At 55.6% G+C, this 23,227-nt stretch overlaps 1 protein-coding gene across 11 annotated transcripts in view; it reads right to left on the bottom strand.

The window, feature by feature from the left end:
* MYO9A (myosin IXA) overlaps nucleotides 1–23,227 on the bottom strand; it is a 309,520-nt gene that overhangs the window by 9,024 nt on the left and 277,269 nt on the right. For all 11 annotated transcript variants that reach the window (XM_075897519.2, XM_075897517.2, XM_089781943.1 and 8 more), the window contains 12 exons: nucleotides 21,633–21,790; nucleotides 18,944–19,167; nucleotides 18,122–18,238; nucleotides 17,469–17,657; nucleotides 14,952–14,999; nucleotides 13,880–13,991; nucleotides 11,250–11,311; nucleotides 8,135–8,327; nucleotides 7,031–7,159; nucleotides 5,546–5,651; nucleotides 4,668–4,799; nucleotides 3,393–3,516 (listed from right to left, as the gene is read on the bottom strand). In XM_075897519.2, coding sequence (XP_075753634.2) covers nucleotides 3,393–3,516; nucleotides 4,668–4,799; nucleotides 5,546–5,651; nucleotides 7,031–7,159; nucleotides 8,135–8,327; nucleotides 11,250–11,311; nucleotides 13,880–13,991; nucleotides 14,952–14,999; nucleotides 17,469–17,657; nucleotides 18,122–18,238; nucleotides 18,944–19,167; nucleotides 21,633–21,790 — 1,594 coding nt within the window. The remainder of the gene's footprint in view (nucleotides 1–3,392; nucleotides 3,517–4,667; nucleotides 4,800–5,545; nucleotides 5,652–7,030; nucleotides 7,160–8,134; nucleotides 8,328–11,249; nucleotides 11,312–13,879; nucleotides 13,992–14,951; nucleotides 15,000–17,468; nucleotides 17,658–18,121; nucleotides 18,239–18,943; nucleotides 19,168–21,632; nucleotides 21,791–23,227) is intronic.

Below are 23,227 nucleotides of genomic sequence, written 5' to 3'. Positions count from 1 at the left end.
ACACAGGCACAAAATTCCACCCACCTACCCTGTACGGAGTCCAGTAACTTGTGTTTGGCTAGGGCATCCCTTCCAGTAAGGCACCCTGGCCCTGGCTGGAAACATCGAGTGCTGGAGAATTGAACACATCCCTCGGCAGTTTGTTGCAATAGCTAATCACTCTCAGAAGTGGGCCTTGTGCCATTTGAATTGATCTGATTTCGTCTTCTGCTCATTGGTTCTTGTTCTGCCTTTCTCTGCTGGAATGCAGAGCCCTGCACTGTTCTGCCAAGAGAGGTAATTAAACACTGCAATCATGTCACCTATGGCTCTTCTCGAGAAACTACTCGGACATTGTTGGAAGCCTCTGAAAGCAAAACACCAACTGTTCTGACTGCAAACGTGGGGAGAGCTATTTTCGCTCTAAGTGGTGCACAGCTGCTTTTTGTTTTAATGTGGAGATATACTGGTCTCTCAGAACTGGAGGGGACCTGGAGAGGTCATCAAGTCCAGTCCCCTGCCCTCACGGCAGGACCAAGCACCATCCCTCACAGATTTGTCCCAGATCCCTAAATGGCCTCCTCAAGAATTGAACTCACAACCCTGGGTTTAGCAGGCCAGTGCTCAAACCACTGAGCTATCCCCCTCACCTGAATTTGAGTTGCCCAAATCCCATTCCCAGCAATGCAAACTGCACTGCTAAGCGAGCCTGGCACTACTGTGGCTGAGAGAACAGATGCATTATCGTGCACATCTCTCACAGCCACGGACTGCTCCTCTCCCTCCCCCCATCACCGAGGACCATCCTGCCAGGCACGAGGCAGTAACAGCTTCCGAGAGGCGAGAGACAACAGCTCCCTCAATTGGATCCAGAACCTGAAGGCTGGTAGAGCCAACTCTGAACTGCACAGTGTTCGGCTTCCGGCATAGGGAGGGCAAAGACGAGGCCTCTTGGTCTGTTTGGCTCTCCAAGAGCTGCACTAGGGATGCTAAATGTTGATCGATCAGCTAATCGAGTAGCCGATGGAATTTCCACCAACTACTCGATCAGTCGATAAAGGGGACGCTCAATCCCGCTGCTTCTCTCCCTTTGAGATGTATAAGAGCCGCCTGCAGCTCCTGGACATGTCAAAGGGGGAGAGGCAGCAGGATAGAAGCAGTCCCTGCTGGCAGGGGTTCCCGTGTCTCTTCCTTTGAAACGTACAAGAGTCACAGGTGGCTCTTGTACACTCCAAAGGGAGAGGAGCAGCCGTGGCAGTGACAGGACTGTTTCAATCCGCGCTCTGCCATTTCTCCGCTGCCCTCCCTGCCCCCTGCACGGACATTGCTGGGGGAACCAGCTTTTAAGCCAGCTCCTGCTCCCCCGCTTGCTGACTCTCTCTGATAGAGGCAGCAAGGGGGGGAGCGACTAGTCGAGTTCCTACTCGACTACCTTATAAGCATTTGCTTATCGGTTGGTCGACTAGTCGCTAACACCCCTAAGCTGCTTTAGCTGGGGGCTGGTGTCCGGGGGCATCCATCGACGGGGGGAAGCAGGGGCGGAGCTGAAGCAGCCGGCCTAGTGCGGAGGTGCTGCATATAATCCGACAGCAGGGGAGGGAAGTGCGAGGGAAGAAGGAAGGGCTTGGATGAAAATCGGAAGGAGGGAAGAAAAGAAGGGACCAGCAGGCAGGGAGAACGTGAAGGGCCTGAGGATCACAACAGGAAGGACAAAGCTGCTTGAAGCCGGCTGATTAAAGACTCCGAAGAGAGCTCCGTGGCGGCTCTCTGGCTAAGCGGCGAGGGTTCCCCCAGCTATTCCCCTCCACCTCCCTGAGCAGGGTTCTGTAATTTGCCAGGTCCCATCACCCCTCCGTGGAGCTGCATGCAGGAGCTGGGCATGGTCCAGCGTGTGCCCAGTGCCAGAGCACAAGAGCAGCCCTGGAGGAACGGGCCAGGGGATTGCAGTCGCTGGGCTATTTCATCAACCATTTGGCCTCAGTTTCCCCTCCTGCTCTCGTGCCTCCTCTAGGGGAGGAGGATGCTCCCTCCTGAGCACGAAGTGAAAAGTCGGTCCCTGGGGTGGGTCCTGCACAGGAAGGAACGGGCACAGCCTGCGGCACGGTGCGGGGATGGGAGGCGGGTTACACATAGCGATGGGATGCAGTGGTCACGGAGTGCGGTGCAGTTAATACATACCGGGATTGAACTGCGGGTTATGCTCATAAATCTAACCGCAATTAGTACGGGTTTCTGGATTAGAGAGGACATGAAAAGGAAAGCAGAGGGTTAGAGCGCACATGCCACTGCCCCCTTAAAAGAACTTCAAGAGTCTTTTAATGTCATGAGTGAGTCAGCTCTCTGCGGCATCTGCCGCCGTGCACAGCCGAGCCACAAGCGTTGCACAGTCGCGGGGGAAGCGCCTGTTGGGAGCAGAGTCAGCACTGGCTGCAAGTCACCAAGCAGGATTCCTGAGAGGACATGCCCCGGGGCTTACTGGCCTTTCTTACGGCAAGCCTGCTTTACTGGGCACAGCGCTGGGCGGGCCGGCCCGCAGTCAATCAGCTGTTCGCCCGCATTCTAGAGGTGGAACGCAGCACACGGGCCTCTGGCTCGATCAGCTACCAAACGGGGGGGAACAGGCGGATTCAAATCCCAGAGGCTGCCTGTCAGCGGCCCAACTGGGTGTGTGAAAGCGAAAGGTGATGGCAGACAGGTGGGGAAGGTGACGCTTCCTGGGCATCTCAATTCCTGTGCCTCTGCTGGAGGCACTTCCGATGAAGCAACCTGCACACCAGCAGGCAAAGCAAGGCCTCGGTTTCAGGGCAATTTCAGCCTAGTTTCTCCACGATGCTACGAGGGAGGGACACAAGCGAAGGGCTGTATTCCGGGGCAGCATCAGAGCAGGGCACTGTGGAATTAGGGGGCTTTGGCACAGGAGTGAGTTGGTCAGGGCCAGCCGAGTGTTGCTTAAAAGATTAACTAGCCCAAATCAGCCAAACGTATCCCCAAACCGTGCAGGTCTCTGTGGCACTTTCCTCAGACTCCTGCCAGGCACCCCTCCCTGTTCGGCTTTTCTTTGGCGTAAATCTGGGGGAGGCTCTCGCAGCTCGGAAGGTTGAAATAGGCAGAAGATCAGGGGAGATTAGGGGAAGAGAAAAGGAGAGGAAGGGGGGGCGGGCTTGCCAGCACTAAATTTGTCTCAGACTTGCAATTTGGCACCATGCGTGTTCTCCGCAGTTCCAGAAAGCAAACAAATAAACTGCGCAAAGGCGCCGCAGCACGGGTAAGAGACTCTCCTCCGAATTTACGTGCCACGGGGAGTGACGATAGGTAACGCGGCTGGAGACACCTCCAGCGACAGGAAGGTCTGCTCCAGTTTTCCTGCCATGGAAACAGAACCAACACCTCCTCCCCCCCCCCCCGAAACTTACCATTGATCTGCGGATCAAAGACAACCTGCTTTTGGCTTTGTTCTCCGCAAACTCCAGGCTGCTGATGTCCTTGAGCCGCGCCCGGTATTTATTCATCTGCTCTATGACAATCAGCTCCACGCAGCTGTACAAAGGAAAAGAAGGCGGCAATCAAATGGCAGCCCAAAGCACTGGCTGCGTGCGAGCCGGCCCTGCCCCCTTGCTACAGTGCTCGGGGAAGGGGAAGGTCTCTTGCTCTGTGGGCTAGAAATGCCCCAAACAGCACTAGGTAGGAGAGGGCTCCCCATGGGCTCCATCAGAGAACCTGGTTCTTTGCCCGGAAAGGGGAACACCCCCAGGTTAGGAAAGCGCAGCGCAGGCTGCAAGAATAGCCAAGAGCTGCTTTTCAGGAGGGAGGCAGGCGTAGCTTTGAAGGCCCATTACGTTCAGAGGCTGGTCTCCTGCGCAACAAAGCTCACAGAATAGCCAACGATTCCCGCATCACCCTGTCGATCCTAGGTACATGTCCAACCCCTCCCCCACCGTGCCCTAGTACCCGTGCGCCTCACGACATAACATACTGATGTGGATCGCTCCTGGGCCAAAGGCGCACACGTCCCGGCGGGGCTCCCTCCAAACCCTCGCCTGCCCCGGGCGACTGTCCCCTGCCTACGGTTACTTCGGAGGTCCCAGTGCGCCACTTTTCAATCCATTTCCTATTTGCTGGACTGAATGCGGAGGTGTTCGTTTTAAGGACGACGACGTGCGGTTCTAAGGCCAATGCCCGACTGGACCCTAAGTCTGCAGTGTCAGCCTGGTTAGCACTGCGAGCTACGCCTGGCAGCCCACCACCGGCATCGGGAACGCTGGACAAGCCTGTCCACAGACCAGTGCTGACTGGCAGACCGCCCGCCAATTCTTACATCCCACCGCAGCTAACTGGGCCCATTACCCAGCTCCTCCTGGTTAGCCTGTTTCGGATATTAGCTTCTCTTGCTGCCTCTGGGACGCCCTGCCCCGTTGCTCCAGGATTTAAGTGTCCACAGCAGCCGCTCCGAGAGCCTGGTGGCCCGGTCTCTAAAAACTCCTGGGCCTGCGCATTTCAAACGCTTTCACATCAGCAGCTGCTAGTGGAAGAGCCAGAATGGCATTGAGGCAATTCATTTGTGCAACAGTGCTGGGGTTTGGCTGCCAGGCCAGCGCGTACTGTTCAGGGAGCCACCAGCTGCCCTGACGTCCCCTCCTTCCCGCCGGAAACGCAGGTTTACTCTGGAAGGGGGACTGCGGGATTCTTACGTGGTGGTTTTACTGATGTCCTGGACGCTCTGCAGGGGGTCGGTGGTGTCGGGACAGCGGAGAACACAGGGCGCGAACACAATGGCCAGGGCGTTCGCTGACATGCGATTGGTCTCCTCCTGCAGGGCGATCCTAAACAACGAACCAGAAAGATGCGGGTTAAAGGCAGCTCCCCTCTGTGGGGCACAGAAAGGAAGTGATGCCAACGCCGAGCCGGGCTGGGGGGGAGCGCTGCACACGCCCAGCGTGAGGGGATAGGAGGGGAGACCGCATTGTTACGCAGCTCTGACATGAAGAGCTTCAATTTGTGGTGTCCGGTGAGGACCTAGAGCAACAGGGTGTCGGTGCTGCACTGGACAAAGGACACTGTGCCGGGCGTGCCACGCCCCACAGCGCTCAATAGGGCACGGTGTGTTCTGACCCACTCTACCAGCGCATGCATGGCCCAGGCCAAGCCGCTCACTTAGCCACGCTGGCTCAGCCACAGGGCACTCGTGTCTCCTGCCAAACGCAGGCAGGTGGCAGGAACCCTCACAGATGGCGCCACCGTGGCCACATCCCAACCCAGACACTGCTGACGCACACACACAGCCTCAGCCAGGGTCTCTAGAGCCTCAACAGTCAAGCTGACGGGTGCCCCGGGAGGCCGCTACCGAGCTTCAAGCCTCCCTTGCGAGGTTCCCTCCTTTCCTCTGCCGACGTACCGGCATCCCGCGGGCCCACGTTCGGGGGCTCTCGCTCACGTCTGGCAGCACCTGGCTCCAGCAGGGCCGCTTGTGGAGCGGCGCGGTGAGAGAGCGTGTCAGCACCAGGCCCGTGTGAGGGAGGAGGAGGAGGAGCAAGTGCAGGGGGCGGCCCCAGGCGTGAGCTGCCATTACCTCACGAGGTGAAAGATGAGGCGTTCCAGGGTACTGAGGTGGGTGCGGGAGAGCTGGTCGATGACCGAGTACACGCCTCGGACAGTCTCCTTCCGCTCCTGCAGGCCTGGAGGGAGCACACACAGTTACACGCGCCCCGGGCAGCTTCCCCTCAGGGCTCCGTGCTGGGGACAGTCTGGCTGGGCCAGCACAGAGACGGGGATGACAGCTCCCTCCTCTCCCTGCCGGCCCCTCGGGTTCTGCCTCCCACTCGGTCCCTCAGTCGCAGGCTCGGGGACGACCCTGCACGCAGTGCGCATTCTGCAAGGGAAGAGGTGCTGGGTACAAGTCTCCTCCGGCCCTGGTTCTGGTTTCTCCCTGCCCATCCGGTTCCGGGTCAGCGCGGGGGTGGGAGGCATTGGGGGACGAGGGGGTGTCAGTTTCCTAGTCCCGGTAGGTATGTCCCGCTGCCGGGTGGAGCTGGGGGAGGGGAGTAGGTAGTTGCTGGCTCTCTGTGGGGGGGGGGGGGTGCCCCCTTGAGGGGCGTTACGGAGTTGGGGGCGCTGGGGAATCATTGGGCTGTTTACTTTCCTATCGGAGGCAGCAAGCCCAGCGGTCCCGGGGCCATGAACTGCTTTGCCTAGAGGTGCTGGGCCCAGCCATTCCTCCCCCACCCAGCGGCAGGGACAGACGCCAGCAGCGGGAAAAGGCTCTGAGGGGGAAGCGCCCGGTAGATGCTCCGGCAGCCTCTCCCTTTCCCTGACATGTGCACGCAGGGCGGACTGTGTCTGCATCTCCCTGTGGCGTGTAGATACACGAACCCGCCACCAGGGGGCCTCCACCATCCCAGACTGTACCCCTGTCAAGAGATGGGGACCCAAGACAAACCTAGCTGTCAGCTCACTTGAAAACAACTGCCTTTCAGAATCAGACACCCGAGTACAAACGTGTCGCGGCACGTCATGACAAAGAGCCGACCCGCTCCTTTTTATCATGTAATTATAAAATAAACAGCGACCCCCAGGTTGAGGAGTCTAGAGCAATATAACAAGACCCTGGCTGTGTGACATTTTAGTTTGTACTGACTTTGGGCGTGCTTTTCCGGTAGCCTGGTGTAACGTTAGGCAAAGCAGTAGATGATTTGATGTGCTCCCCTCAAGACCTCTGTGTACCCCCAAGGGTACATGTACCCCTGCCCTGCACACAGCCGCTAGCAGTTCAAATGCCACTGGTACATTAACAACCCCTCACGCTTTGTTTAGCTGTCACCGCAAGGCCCATGCGGCCAGTAACGCCGACAGGTGGGACTCAAACGCTGTATAACTAGCGCCCGTGCAATCGCACCAGCAGAAAAGTGACTCGCCGGCTGCTCAGCAGGCCCATGGTGATAAAACTGAAGTAAAAAGCCCAACGACCCCAGTTGTTCCAGGCAGGCGGAAAGCGGGTGTGAGACGCCCCAGTGCCACAGGCTGTGAGGGAGACGGCAGACTGGGCTGGCTTCCTTACCCATCGCTCGCAGAAATTCCTCGTAGAGTTCGAAGGTCATGAGGGGATTGGGCAAGTCTCTCAGCCACTGTTTGAACACGCTGGCGATGACGTGAATGTTGTAGTCATCCAGATTCACGTTCTCAAGATCTGCCAGAGGCACATGAGCGGGGAAGAAACCGAAGGAAAAGCAAACGATCAGTCTGATCCAGAGAACAGGCCCGTGTCTGCGTCACTCTTAGCACTGGCTACTAGCTAACCCCTCTGCTTGGACCAATTTCTGCGGCCAAGGGGCCCCAGCAGAGCTCTCTGGTGCTCCAAAGCTTGTCCCTCATCAACAGAAGCTGGTTCTCAGCTACCGCTGCACACTCAGACCCGCCGATGGGGGGTGGGGAAGAGGAGGAAGGAAAAAGGACTGCTGCCCACTGTGGCACGGTGGTACCCAGAGCCCCGGTCCCTTTAACTCACCACCGGAGCCCTGCGCTGCATGCTCCGGGCAGCTCAGAGCTGGCAGGTGAGGTGTGCCGAGCTCTGGGCAAAGCAGAGGGCTGGTTGCCCTGGCCCCGCCCATTCCACCCAAAGCCCCGCCCCTTCTGGGATCACAGAGGCCTCACTCTGCTGTTGGCTCCCCTGCGCACAGTACACACAACACAGCTACAACAACGCTGCACAGCGCTAACTGCTGCCGTACAAGGCAGGAATTAATACTGTAACACGCACAGATCACACAGCGAACAGCTGCACAACCTGGGCACCTAATACAATCGTGTTAAAACCCTGGTCGAGGCAGGAGCCAGTTTTCCAGGGGCAACGGTCTTTAGACAGTTTGCAAAGTGCTTGGTTGGCGTGGATAAATAGGAGGCACGGCTAATGCAGCTTTTTCTCCCAATTCCTTTGGACGACTTTTTTTTTTTTTTGCACACGTACAAAAGGTGGAATAAAACAGGAAGATTCAGCAGACAGGAGGGGTCTAGCACAGCATGGACTTTGGGCAAAGGCCGCTGTTAGACATGGCTGGACTCTCATGGCACCCAAAGCCAGAGGCCGTGGTGGGGGAAGGGGAAAGGGCCCCCTTGACGTGAATTGTCAGCTGTCCCGGTAGCTCCCCCTCGGAGACGCGCTCACCTGTGTCGAGGCCCTGCCGCAGCTCCTTGATCTTATTGGTGGATCCTGACTTCCTGTAAATGCCCTCGGTGTACAGCCCGTGCATTTCAATGTAGTTGATGAGCTTCTCCATCACCAGGGGCACGGCTCGCTCCTCGCTGGTCAGGCGGGAGAGCTCCACCCCGAACTGCCGCGACGAGAGCTCGGGATCATACTGCACCGTGGAGAGAGAGATTGGCTTCTGAAAGCACTGGCCAACGCCTCGGTGCAGCGCTCTCTGCCTGCCGGCCACGGTGCAGGGTTACAACTCAATCTAGCGACTAACTGGGTGCAAGGGGGGAGGGGACGGGCCGTACCTGCCCCGCAAACCCCATCTGTCCCGGGGGCCTTGTCGCTATCCCCACGCTTGCTCAGCTGCATCTGCAGCGCTGCTCAGGGCTGGTGAGACACAAACCTTCACAGCTGAGGCCCGCAACGGGGCAAGTTCTCTGCAAAGCAGCCCCTTGGTACCCTCCTTGCTTCCTCAGAGGCCTCATTTGCTGCATTTCCTGGCACTTTTACTGTGCGTGTGGAACCAACGCCGCTGTGTGGACTGGAACTGCACTTTAGATCCAGGTGAGGAACCTTTTTAGGGTCAGAGGCCGCTGACCCTCGGAAACATCAGTCGGGGGCGGCACACCAGCGAGGAGCAACACCCCCCACAAAACAATCCCCTCACTGACATGGCCCCGACAGAGGAGACAGACACTCCCCACTTCCCCCGCCCACACCAGAGCCTAGTGGGGCCCAGGCTAGTCGATTTTGTGTGCTCGGAGCAGGCTTCCAAAGCTGGGGAGCCCTGAGCCTGGGGGGCCAAATCCGGCCCCCAGCCCTGCTTCAGAGACTCAACATTCAGCAATGCGATCACATCCGGCCTGAACGAGAGACCCTGGGTGGATCAAGTCGAAAGATGGAGAGAAACTTTTCACACGAGAATGCACTGGGGGGTTTGAACATCTGGACACATGTTCAACACAGCAGAGGTAGGGATCCCGCCTGAACTACCAATGAGAAACAGGCGTGAGGCTTCGGGTAGCCCTGTGACCAGAACCACCTTCCGCGTCTGCTTCTTCTCATTCACTGTCACCAGGCACAAAGGGAAACAGCAAGAGGGGAACGTCTGGAGAGACCTCCCTGTAAGAACCTCCCGGGAAGAGATGGGGACGGCACCTGGCTGTGATGGCTTGTGTAAAATGCACAAGCTGTCGTGCCATCATCTCTTAGTGCCAGGACTGGGCTGGTCCCTGGGCAAACATCAAGCGCTACAACACACACTCTGCCTCTTGCTGTCCCCGTGTTCGAAGACACAAAGACCTGCCAACGCTGGCATTGTCGATTAGTGTCGATGGCTACAACCAGCAAAGCAAACACATGGCCGGACAAGCTCAAGGCTCTACTAGTTCCACCCTCAGCCTAAACGAGAAGAAACCAAGCTCGGCAGACAGGTAAAAAGCAACTAAGAAATCGGCTGGTACCTTTTGGGTAAAGGGCACCTTTTCCAAACACCTCCCTGAGGATGGGACCAGTCCCCTCAGGTGAAGCGCTGTGAAAATTCAACCCCGAGCAGCCTGAATCCATCCAGCGCACAAATTAACACGTGCCAATGATCAGCCATTTCTCATCAGCACGCTGGCCTGGCATTGCTTTTTCAGACTCCACATTCTTGCTGGGCCTGAGCAAGCGAGACTGTCAAAGGTGAACTTGGCTAGTCCTTTAATGTCGCTTCACTAGCGTCCGGGAAAGGACTTTACACCGAGTCGGGATTTTACTGTAGCAGCGTTTCCTTGCACTGAATTCGGGCATTGCCTCTTTGCTACCTTTCTGGCCACGTGCCAGCCAAGAGCATGAAGAGAAGCTGGTTTCCGGGGCATAAGGGAGGGGACAGGCACGTGGCTGAGACAGCAGTTCTGCATATTAGCACAGTGCACGCTGCTTCAGGTCTGAGCCCACAGGGATGCAAGATGCTTAACCACGTATAGCAGCAGTGGGGAGCCTCAGGCCCAGGGGCTGGATCCGGCCCAGAGGCTCAGGGGTTTCCCCGCTGCAGGGCTGGAGCACACACAGTCTACTAGCCCGGGCCCTGCCTAAGCTCTGGGGCGTGTGGGGAATGTGGGGAGTGTCTTCCTCCTTCTCAGTCAGGGCCACATCAATGGGGGGGGTTGCTTCTCACTTGTGCGTGGCCCCCGACTGGTTTTTCTGTGGGCCAGTAGCCCCCGATGCAAACAAGCTCCCCCCCTCCCGCCCCGACGTAAAGCAACTCTCTTTTTGGACCACCAGAGAGAAGCGTCATCCCTGCCCGGGCGGCCCGGCTGCTCTCTGGACGCCACCCCGGATCCAGCTCCCTCGGCTACACTCAGACTCAGCCCTCTGACAAATGACGCCAAGTAAACGCGCTCTCCGGCTGTTCCACACCTGACCCAGCAGGACCCCAGCGTACACCCAGGGCAACGCTGAACTGCGCTGCCCCCCGAGACTTGGAAACTCATAACCCTTTGCACATGCTCGACGCCCTGTACCTTTCCACCAGCCCTGCCAGCTGAGTGCAATCAACACAGGGGAAAAGGAAAAGAGAACGGTTTCTTGGTTCATCGGCATCTCTAGTAGCCTGTTCTGCACAGCCTGTCTGGTCAGGAAGGGCTAGGAGAGCCAGCTGGGTTTGGTAAGGGGGCACGATGGGGATTTCGCTGGCTGGATTTGTAGGCTAACACAAGGTAATCGCTATACAAATGTAACTAGAAGCAAAGCCACTGACCCAAGGCAGGGAATACAAATGACACTAGAAACCCTTCGCCTTGACCAGGCGCCTGGCACTGTCTGCACCGTGGCACGGGCTGTACATTTCATCGACTCGTGTCTCAGCTCTGAAATCCCTTCAGTGCTGTAAAATGAGGCAGGCTCCCCCTGCCGGCGAGAATACTTAAGGCCTGGGAGCAGATGGGTGGCACAGCAAAGCATTCAGCTCTGCACCCCGGGCACACAGTGAGTTTCCAGCTCGTACCATCGCTGCTCTCCACCCCTCCCTAACGTCACTCATTCAAGCTGCGGTCACAGGCGCGGAGCGGATGGTGAATGTGTGAAAGGACTGAGCAAGTCTTACCTTTTTGGAGCACTTGGTTGTGGTTTTAAGACAGCACTTCTTGTGGCAGGCGTACTTACACACTGTAACAACGAGAGAACATGGGACTTAGCATGCTACAGCCGCTCCGGCACCTTAGGGAGATCAGAGTCCAGACAAGCCAGCGGGACACAGGACGGTTTAACCAGCTTTCTCCCCCAAAGAGCCAGTTCAACCAAGCGACTGCTCACTGCCACTCCACTGCAAGGGCGCAGCACGTCAGCCCCGCGGAGCACTGTGCGCAGGGTGTGGGGACAGGGGTGTGTCTACTCACAACGGTAACTGCGCTGCTACGCCAGCATCACCTCCCAACAGGGCAGGGCAGCAATGAGGCAGAGCAGGCCACTTCCCCAGGCCGAGAGACTGGCTTCCAGCACCGAGATCGGGGCGGGCAATAACTTTTGATGGGGAGCCCATGGCAAGAGCTTGGTAAGTGGCCCCGGGTGCACTTCTCTACGGGACTAATGGGGGAGGTGTGGCTCTGGGACGGGGGAGGGTGCAGAAGGGGGCTCTGGGAAGGGGACTAGGGTACAAGGAGCAGGTGTGGGTTCTGGGAGGAAGTTTGGGCACTGGAGAAGTGTGTGACTTGGATGCAGGAAGGGTCTGTGACCTGCGGTGGGTGTAGGAGGGGGCTGTGACCTGGGGTGGGTGCAGGAGGGGGCTGTGACCTGGAGCGGGGGGGGAGGGATGTAGGAGGGGGCTGTGGCCTGGAGCAGGGGTGGGTGGGTGCAGGAGGAGGCTGTGACATGGGGTGGGTGCAGGAAGGGGCTGTGACCTGGAGCGGGGGGGGAGGGGTGCAGGAGGGGGCTGTGGCCTGGAGCTGGGGTGCAGGAGGGTGTTGCAAGGGTGCAGCCAGCTGCTTTGAGCAGTGCGTGGGACTGTGGCAGACAGAGAGTTTGCCCCAGGGTCCTGCAGCAGGCTGGCTCCGGCACAGGGGCTGTATTTTGACTTAGACATCGTCCAGCCGAGGGAAAACCAATGGGGAACCATGAAAGCAAATGGCAACAACTTGAAAGCGAAAGGAGAAGCCCATTCTTCGGGAGCCAGGAACGGACGGGGTTTTCCCTACTCTGAACAGCCGCAATAAGCCCAAACAGCAGACCCTCTGCCAGTGGAAGGTGTTTGTGGGGGATGGTCTCAAGCGTGCACAAACCCTGGGTCCCTCCTCCCAAGCTGCAAAACGGTTTTAAAGCAACAGGCACTTCTGATCTGAAAAGGGCTGGTACCTGACATGGAAAGGTACAGCCTGAGGTTGCAGCTTTGTCCCTTTTCCATGCAACATGTATCTATTGGCAATGTACACGTGTACGCGTTTGCTTTCCCCTTCCTATTGTGCCTTTCAGTGAGAGGCTTGTCTAGTTAACAGGCTTTTTGTTTATTTTTCTCCCAACCAAGTCTCTGATGTGCAAGCTGCGCAGAGTGTGGGGGCAAACGGGGCTGTTAACGGGGCAGCGGACGGGTTACTCCTTTGGGATTGATGACCCCCGGGGAACACTCAAACTATGGGGAAATTAAGCATGCGGGAAGGACATGTTTTGGACTCATGGGCCGCTGGTGTCACCCTGCAAAGTGCAATTAGGCTGCTGAGAGCCAGGGTGAGACCGTACATTTGTGGGCAGGCTCCTTGTGTCTCAGAATTGAGCGGCTGCTGCACAGCACAAAGGCTCCCAGCACGGCGAGCGAATCCCTTACCGGGCGGAGGATTCAAAACACGCTAGAAAAGCCACCACACAAGTGAATCCGCCAACGTGCCGAGATCGGCGTTGTGCACATTTTACAGCTTTCCGCGTGGCATCCTGGACCTGATTTTTACAGCCAGGTGTCTGCGATGCACATTTGCTACTACTTGGGGCCGGAAATACATGATTTGCTTCACAGCCCTAACACTTGAAAATCCAAGTAAAACCAAATGAAAATGTGTTTTTAAAAGATACGACAGTTCAACTTTTTTTGGCACAATTCACAGGGGCGGCCGATCAGGCCAGGAGATATTCCACAAGTGAGATGCTTCTCTCGACTGTTTGATCTGATCTGCTTGCCGGGGTTGGAAATGACATCTGATTTCAGCTCTTGCTGCCTCCAACTCTTTACTCAAGTACTCCAGGAACAGTACTTCCGCCCTTCCTCTCCATTTTCAGAGACGTCAGAAAAACAACGGACAGAAAGCCCAGCTCTCCGAACTTCTCGAATGCACCCCAAAGGCCCCATTCCCTCACATTTCAACACTCTCAACTGGATTCACTGGGGCCGGGCACATCTGGGCATCAGAAATTCTGCAGACTGAACAGGTCAATGCCCCCCCCGCCCCAGCCGGACTCCGCAGCTGCAGCTCAGTATTTTTCTCTGATCATCGTTCACTGTCTTGATAAAGATCTAATTAAATGCTCCATGCCCAGCTTCAAGAGCCAGCGGTGCATTTGCAGGGCTGTGTGAGGGCCCCCCCACACAGCTGGTGTCTCCCTTCTGCACTCCCTTTGTGGCCGATTTGGGGAGCACCCTAGATGGGCCGCTTGGTCACGTGGCCTCAGGATGTCCTGGGAGGGGAGAGGGAAGTAAATTGGGGCTCCCCAGGAGAACAGACAAGGAGGAAATGCCCAACGGGCCCGGCTTACATTTACAAACAGAAGCCCTGTCCATTATCCAGATCAAGGAGGAGCAGTACTCGCAGTATGTGGGGATGCTGTACTGGGTTGCCTTAAAGATGTGTCCGTTATGCTCTTCCACCTAGGACAAGAGAGAGGGGTGAAAACACAGTGACACAAGCTGGGGGGGAGCCACGGCCGAATGGGTGAACCAACTGCCAGGACTTGCAGCCACTGGGCAGCCGAGACTTTCTTAGGAATGAATACGAGCCCCTCCCGCAAACCAGAGGGGTCTGTCTAGCTGAGTCAGTGTATCGGCTGCATTCTCTTTTCTGAAGCAATTTATTTGTAGCTCTTTCAACCAGCAAGCCAGGCCTGCCAAACGGGCCTACTGAACGGCAGAAGTCACAGCACAATATCTCCTTTGAGGGCTGGTGACACGCCAGGCTGGAGAAACCAACTCCAGCGATTTACGTGTTGCCAGAATACCGACAGAGGAAGATCTCCTCGTTCCTCGCTCTTTTCACTTCAGCCAGCCCGATTCTCAAACGTTAGCATCTGGACCCTAAATCGGTATTCAAGCTCCCACCCAACCGGCTGCCCATCTGAACATCTGCAGCAGGGACACAGCGCACTCCTATTTACCCACGTCTTACACTGGGCGCTGAGTCACTAGGCTGCAGTTGTGTTCCTTCTCCAGCAGGCGGCTCCATCTTGAAACGCAACAGAATCGTATTTCTCTGATCTGATGTCACGAGAATGGAATGCACCTCTCTGAATTTTACACTAGGGACACCGAGGCAAATACTCGCCACTACTGCACACTACAGACTGATACCTCCCATTATCTGTTAAAGTATTATGAACGATGTTGTCAGTGCTACCTGTCAATGAAACTGGAATTAGGCTGAAATACCAAGCAAAGCCCAAAAGGAGCCAGACAGGTAAAAGCAAAGCAAGGCCAGTTTGGTAGTTTCCTAACACACTGTTCAATCTCTCCTCCGTTGAGATTTGGTCGCAGTAAGTGATTCCTGGCTCGCTTCCAAGTCCGACCACGCAGACTTTAATTCTTCAACTGGAAAGCAAAGAGATCTCAGCTTACCACATCTGCTTCTTTTTTTCTTCTTTTCTTCCTCTCTGTTTTTGGCACCTATGGTGTATTTAAAAGAGAATAATTCAATCAGACAGTAGACGGTCAAGTTCAAGTCTGCTGACTTCTCTCAGATTTTCCTTCCGCCTCTTCTCACTCTTCATCCCCAGCCACCTTGGATAAAATAACCTGGCAGAAAGCGAGGGGCTGCAGAGCATGTCAATCCTGACATGCAACAGCCCCTGTAATTCCAGGTCCAGGCATCCCCCTCCAAAGCTCGCCTTGTTCATGTCAATCTGGGCCTGCACAAGTCTGGACAGTCCAGGTCCCTGGACACGCCCTCCGTTCCGCCAAGGCCCGCCAGGACTTGCAGACTTAGGAGCCAAAATGCCATTTTCAAAAGCCAGATGGGTGATTTTGAAAATCCCACCCTAACTGCATCCCTGCACTTGCCCGGCTTCAGCATGGAGCCCCCGGCTGTGAAAACTTGCCCTGGCAAGCCCGTGTCCTGGCCAGCGGCCACCGATTGTGGGATCGCTGAGGGCTGTGGATGAACTGCAGCTTGAGAGTCAGAGAACAGAGACTGGTGCTTCTCCAGAACAACAACTGGTGAGACCCCGCACCAGCCTGGCCTCGGAGCCAGGAATGCTTTTAATGCAAGAGGAAGGAGCAGGGAGCGAGGAATAGTAGCATGGATGCAAGACTGGGGTGCGCCCTATGGCAGGGTCCGGCAGCTCTGTGCCCATCTGCTGGTTGCCACCCTGATCTGCAACCGGGGGACCCATGCCACCCAGCTCCATCCCCTGCAGTTGCTCCTCTGGGTCGCTGGGGGACGGACAGAGGTAGAACCCAGAAACGGAAGGCTCTTGCGGTGGTCTGGTAATCTCTATACAATGTTCCTCTGCCTTTCCCCACCCTTAGACGATGGAAATAATTTAAAATCCACCCGAAAGTGCACATGACCCTCTACTGCCCCCGCAGCCCCACTGAGAAGAACTGTCCCATTTTTCGGAAGCTGCCAGCCGAACAACGGGAGGCGCAAAGCACACACACACTTTCATTTGAGACCAACTGCCAGCCCCACCCCAAAGGGGATAATTCAGCCTGAACGGATTTGGTTTTTACTGATCAGCAGCGGTAAACATGGATATCCATGGCAAAATATTTCCACAGACAAGCACCGACCTTCACAAAGAGGTGAGGTAGGAAAAATGTTGTGTGAAAACGTGGCAGGAGTTAAGGAGATTTACACCGCACACTCCTCCATGAGACACTGACCTGTGTTGACAGTTATAAAGCGTTGACTTGTGGAATTTGTCTGTTCATTAAATCATTGTCTGAACCCCCCCACTGCTGCTCTGGGTGCAACACAACAGCCTCACCGGGAGTTAACAAGCCTCCACGGTAGCACCGGGCACGGGAGTCACCACTGTGTTGCTCACACCTCTCGGCATCACGCCTGTCTCCTGGCTAGAGACAAAAGGTGTAACAGGGGCCAGGCCCAGTGCTGCCGATCCAGCCCCGTCCACCACAGGGTGCCAGCCGGCCGGCCAGCCAGCCTGGGAGGGCTGTAGAGGTGGTGGGTGGCTCAAGTCTCACAGCAGCAACCTTGGATTTTGCGTCCAAAAAGCAAAGAGAACGTCAGGAGTCGTTGCAAAATGGATAGAGAATAAGACCGAGACTATCTTCCTGCCTCGATATAAAACCATGGGATGCCCCCAGCTGGAATCCTGTATACAGATGTGGTCGCCTCATCCCCCCAAAAATATTTTGGCATTGGAAAAGGTTCAGAAAAGGAAAACAAAAATGATGAGGGGTTTACAACAGGTCCCAAATGAAGGGAGATTAAAAAGACTGGGACTTTCCAGCTTAGAACAAGGAGGCTAAGGGGGGGATATGAGAAAAGTCTATAAAATCATGACTGGCGTGGAAAAAGTGAATGAGGACAAATTATTTACTTGTTTCCCACAATATAAGAACTAGGGGTCACCAAATGGAATTAATAGGTAGCAGGTTTAAAACAAATAAAAGGAAGTTTGTCTTCACACAACACACTGTCAACCTGTGGAAGGTTGTGAGGACCAGGACTTTAACAGGGCTCAAGGAAGAACTAGATACATTCATGGACATTAGGTCCATCAGTGGCTGTTAGCAGGATGGGTAAGATGGTGTTCCTGGCCTCTGTCAGAGGCTGGAAACATGTGACAGGAGAGGGATGATGTGACGGTTCCCTGTTCTATTCACTCCCTCTGGGTCATCTGGCATCGGCTGCCATTGGCAGACAGGTCACTGGGCTAGATGGACTTTTGGTCTGACCCAGACTGGCCGTTTTTATGTTCTCTATGGCTGAGCAAGCAGCCAAAGCTAAAACACTTGTGTCCTTGCCAAAGCCAGGCTAAAAGACAGGGTGACCTTTGTGGGTGTCTTGCCCAGGCCTGGTCTATAGCATCAGCCCAGAGAGGCGGTGTGTGAATCGACACAGCATCCTGTCAACGAGCAGAGAAGCCGGTGGGCTGGACCTCTCCATACCTTTGCACCCGTGTATTCCAGAGGCTTGTACTCTGTCATATATTCATCCAGAAACACTTTAAAGGTGTTGACCCAGACTTTGACGGGCGATTCGCTCCAGTCCCTCTGCTCCTGCCTCATGGTCTTCTCCAGAATCTGCTCGAACAGGGCATGCAGGTCTTTATACCGGATGCTCTTCCCGTCATCCATCTGATGGAGAAACAAGGATCAGGAAAAGGGCTTGTCTAGGACCAATTCCCAGAGCTCCCAGAGAGCCGTTCTGGCCCGGCAGGCACTCCTGGGCCTTCCAGGCGGGTAAATACGCGTGGGATGAGGTTTGGAGCAGCACGAGACCCCAGAGGTTAGAACGGCATCTACGCTACTGAGAGAGGGGTTACGTGCTGCTGGAAGCAGGGTTTCTCAGGGAGTGGTTCCACCCGCTTTACAGAATCAAGAGCTTTTGAGCAGACGGTAGAAGCGTCTGGCTTTCAAGGCACCCAGACGCAGCACACAGCTCCTGGCAGGAGCCGCACAGGTTTCTGCCCGCCCTTGAGTCTCTCCATCCATGTTAAGGTGCACTGAAGATGCTGGAGTGGGAAGCCAGGACACCTTTCCTTCATTCTTCTGGTGCTACCCCTCGAAAGGTGTCCTGGCCCGGCAGCTCCTTTACTTACCGCTAGCGCGGAGGAGTAGAAGCTGAAGATATTTTGCCGGAATTCTTTTAATGCTTTCTTAAACACCACGTCCACCAGCGTGTCCTTCTTGCTGTCCTCATTCTCCAGATCATTCATCTGGGGAGCATAGAACCACATCCCACGTTACACCCCAACCCCATCACTGAGGAAAATCTGCCCTCTTGCCTGCAGAAGGCATGGCTCGATACGCACAGGATACAGGAATACACTTTGCCTTCTGCTCCAGCCATTATTTCCTTGCCAGCCAGCTAGCCAGGACTTCCCTGACTCCCTGAAGGCCTGGCATGTTGTTCTCAGAGCCGGTCCTAACTCAACGGCAGCCCTGGGCTCTCCTGTAGGGTTGCCAGATTGTTTAAAAAAAATACTGAACAAAAAACACAGAGGAAAATTTGTCGAGCAAAACAAACAAAAAAGTTCGGGGAGTAACCAGGGAGGAGGATTCGGGAGGTTGGGTCACAGCCCGTCCCTAAGACCGGCTCAGGTTATTCTGATGGTGCGGCAGGAAAACAGCCAATTGACTGATCAGCTGTTTTCCTTTGGGACCACAGAGGAGTGTTTTCTATCTCCCTCCCCCGTATTAAAAAATGGCCAGCATATGGGTTCGGGATAAACTGCGGTAACCGGAAAATCCCTTGGAATGGCTGTAGACCCGACTGTAGCTTTGGATGTACAACTGTCCTATCAGTAGTGGTATAAGTGTTGCTGCTACTGCTCCTTTAGGAGGTGACCCTGATTACGGACTGTCCGAGGCAGCCGCGTTTCTCCCTTTTGTTCTCTGCCATGGCTATGGCGCACACGTACCTTTTTCAGGAGAAACTCGTCCATGCTTTTCAAGTCGCTCGCGCTGGTTATGATCTGCAGCGAGTCGCTCTGCCACTGCGCGGGCTCCAGGGCCAAGCTGCTAATCTTCACGCTGCGCTTGCGCTTCACTTTGGGAGACGGTTCCTTGTTCTCCTTGAATTCCCGTCTGTGGATGCCGGACAGCTCGGGGCTCCGTGGGGGGGTCAGGTGCTGTGGTCCCAAATCTAAGGTCACAGTTAGCACAGAGACATGCAGATGCAGTTGGGCTTGCGAGCGCCCAGAAGCACCAGCGTGGTGTTAGTTTATCACTTCATTATTCAAACGTAAAACACTGCAATATTCATGGTCTCTCGCAAACGGCTACTCCAGCGTGCACAGAGCACACACAATAAGGAGGAATCCCCCAAATGCCAATACTGCAAGCTCCACCCAAGGCCGAAAAATCAACCTGGATTCGCTCTTTTATTGCCATCACCAAGGGAACAATTCTGCTGATAAAACGCAGACCCGAAGGGAAGCCAGTTCACTCTCTCCAAGCTGTATGGAGAAGAACATAAGAACGGCCGTACTGGGTCAGACCAAAGGTCCATCTAGCCCAGTATCCTGTCTGCTGACAGTGGCCAGCGCCAAGTGCCCCAGAGAGGGTGGACCGAAGACAATGATCAAGCGATTTGTCTCCTGCCATCCCTCTCCAGCCTCTGACAAACAGAGGCCAGGGACACCATTCCTACCCCCGGCTAATAGCCTTTTATGGACCTAACCTCCATGAAATTATCTAGCTTCTCTTTAAACTCTGCTATAGTCCTAGCCTTCACAACCTCCTCTGGCAAGGAGTTCCACAGGTTGACTACACGCTGTGTGAAGAAGAACTTTCTTTTATTAGTTTTAAACCTGCTACCCATTAATTTCATTTGGTGTCCTCTAGTTCTTCTATATGGGAACTAATGAATAACTTTTCTTTATCCGTCCTCTCCACACCACTCATGATTTTATAGACCTCTATCATATCCCCCCTCAGTCTCCTCTTTTCTAAACTGAAAAGTCCCAGTTGCTTTAGCCTCTCTTCATATGGGACCCGTTCCAAACCCCTAATCATTTTAGTTGCCCTTTTCTGAACCTTTTCTAAGGCCAAAATATCTTTTTTGACGTGAGGAGGGTCAAGGTCGGGTGACAAGATGGAAAAAACTGGTCATTCAAGTTAACAGCTATGACTCTGAACATTCACAAGGAGCAGAGTAAGAAAGGGTTGCATTTGTATGTCGCTTGTCTACACAGCAGGGCAAAACTCAAATTAAGCTACGCAACTTCAGCTATGTCAATTATGTAGCTGAAGACGAAATAGCGTTATTCGGCTTTTGGCGTGGTCTACTTACTTCTCGTGAGATGAGGGTTCAGGAGTCAGAGTAAGAAGTCCTCCAGCTCGACATTAGTTCAAAATAATGGCTTGCTGTGTAGATGCACTACTTGTTATTTCGGAATAACGTTGGCTATTCCGAAATAACGCTGCTGTGCAGACAATCCTTAGAGTGGAACCAACCTAGCCTCTCTGCTTGTTTTCGCCTCTCTTCTATGGGGAGAACAGCTGCCTACCTCAAAGTGGTTCAGGGAAAATCAGTTATTGGATGGCTGTACTGCACTGTAATAACGGTACGTGCCAAGTATTTTTAGGAGCTTCAGGGGGTAGCCGAGTTAGTCTGTTACAGAAAAAAACAACCAATGGTCTGGTAGCACTTTCTGGACGAACAAAACATGTAGATGGTATCATGAGCTTTCATGGGCACAGACGACTCTGGTCATCTGAAGAAGTGAGCTGTGCCCACGAAAGCTCACGATCCCATCTCCAAGTATTTTTAGACAGGCATTCCTGGAGCGGATGAAGACAGCAGCCCCACACAAGGGAGAACAACCAGCCAGCCCTGTATCCTAGTTCTGCTGCCTCCCACTGCGCGCAGCAGGAGATGGAGACTTTTCAAGAGACGAGAATACGTTTTTCAGAAGCATTTTCGGCAGAGACCCCAGCACCTCAGCTAAGACTCAGAGCCGGAATGCAGCTTTTGGGCTCAGACGCAATGGACGGGAGGCTGAGCGGTGAGCGAGACATCAAGTACGCTAGGGGAGCTCTTTCCACAGCCGCTGGTCCAAACGCTCCGCTCTCGGATGCTACGTTTCTCTTAACACAAAACCCCATTTACACTTCAAATCCCTTCAATTGCTGCCGCACACGTTTCCAAACCAGCATTTCTTGTGTGGCACGACGACACAGCCTGACCCCTTAGCCTGGTTATTTATTTATTTATTTTTAAAGAAATCGATGGGTTTCCTGCTTTCTGCCCTTCCCTCACTGCGCTCTCTGACCGCCTCCCTGAGGTACTCTGACTGCAGTGAACACGGGCCCCGCTCTCGGGCTGGCACTAACACCGCGCCTACCAGGAGACGTGTCTGTGAGATTTTGTCCAGCCCCGCCAGAAACCGTCCACAGGGGAGCTGTAAAGTCGTTGCTCGATTGTAAGAGCCTGGAGGCATTTCCTGCCAGTTATCCTGACTGCACAGTGCTGCACCGCTGCTTAACTCTTCCTGTTCCGTTCCACAGCGGCTCTGGCCCGGGTCTGCGGGCGACTCCGGCGAGTACAACTCGCAGAACACCTGCAAGTCGCGTGGCAAAACTGCCCCGTTCCCTCCTTCCATTTACCTTCCCCAAGCTGGAGGCCAGGGAGCATCTCTATGCCAGGCTCCTCCTGCTCTGCATACATCTCTAGCAGCTCCGACTGGGTGGTCAGCTTCTCTCGGGGTGTCTTCTTCTCTCCCTGTTTCCCTTTCGCCCAGAACCTCATCTTGGCTCTCGGGGGCCTGCACAGGGCAAGAGAAGAGAAATGGCTTTAATTCAGGAGATTTCCATTCCCCACCCCTCCAATCTAGCGGATTCCCATCCCATCCCTCCCTCCCAACAGCCACAAAACCTGCACAACTGCATTGTGGAACATGGGTCTATCTTGTTGTTGGGAAATCTGGCAAGGAAGAAAAGCAGGAGGTATTCAGCCTGGCAGCTGTCTAGTCTGGATGGAGCGGGCCTGTGTCTCCTTTTCTCCATATGGCCCACTCAGAAAGACTCTGTAATCCAGGCTGCAGCTGGCCCAGGAACGCCGTGTCTTGGATTCCAACCCCACAGTCGGCACCGAAAGGCACTTCCCAATTCTATCTGCCACTGCTTCTCAAAGATCATTTATGTAGCTGAGTCTACATCAGCCATGGGCACCCACGGCTAGTGAGCGGCCCTCTCTCTGTGGGCCACGAGACTGAACGTGGGCATGTGCGCTAGCCACGACCTCGAGAAGACGACGAACACGTTGCCCGTGACCAGCATGCCCCTCTCAACACAAAGCCGTCCCCCGGGGCGCGTTACATTGCTGGCAAAAGGAGCGCAGCGCAGCAGAGGTTGTGCAGGGCTCTCACAATGTGCGCAATCAGCATGCACCACACACGTGCCGGGCCGCTGGACCTGCCCCGCCCCCTGGCCTCTTCCCCGCTGTTTCCCCAAACGCGCCCTGTCCCTTCTCCTTCCCCTCCCCCCCCAGCATTTCTGGAGTGCTGTGAATCGGCTGATTCGTGCCCCGCCCCATCCCCAGAGCCTGAACCCCACAACCAGCACTCGAGCTCTGGGAGGGAGGGAGGGGGAGGTGGGACAGGGCACGGATCAGCAGTGCCATAGGACTTGGGAAGTGCTGGGAGGGAGGAGCTGGTAAGAGCAGCATGAGAGGTGCAGGGGGAGGAGGCGGGGGGCTGCGCAGGATGCACATGGAACCCTGCGGGGCTGCACGTGGGCCATGGGCTGTGGGCTGACCACAGCTGGGCTGCATCGGAGTTCCCACTCAGGTGTGCGCCTGCGCGGCCGCGCACAAGGAATTCTCCGCCCACCCCTCTGCTTTGTGGAGCCGCACAGCAGCACTCACCCGCTGGAAGGGGAGTGGGGCGGCCGGCAGCGGTTCCCGGCTGGGGCCAGCGGAGGCAGCGTGGTGGGGGGGCCGTTGCGGAGGAGGGGGGCTGGGGTAGCGGAGGGGGAGGGCAGGGCATGCGGGATGGGTGTGTGCCGGGCCTGCCACGTGGTGGAGTGAGCCAGGACCTGCTCAGGGAGCTAGGGCCAGCCATGGGGGCTTGGGGCCCGCTCAGGGGGCCTGGGGCCAGGGCTTCTCTGGCAGTCGGGGCCATGTGGGGGGGGGGGGTCCTGCTCCGGAGGCTGGGGCCAGCTCCAGCCTTTCCCCAGGGCTGGGGCTGTGTTCCGGGCTGCAT

The sequence above is a fragment of the Pelodiscus sinensis genome, chromosome 14 (assembly GCF_052426305.1).
Source record: "Pelodiscus sinensis isolate ZL-2025 chromosome 14, ASM5242630v1, whole genome shotgun sequence".
Classification (NCBI taxonomy): domain Eukaryota; kingdom Metazoa; phylum Chordata; order Testudines; family Trionychidae; genus Pelodiscus; species Pelodiscus sinensis.
Note: the sequence above shows the minus strand (reverse complement) of the source record. Positions and strands in the feature narration are given on the sequence as shown.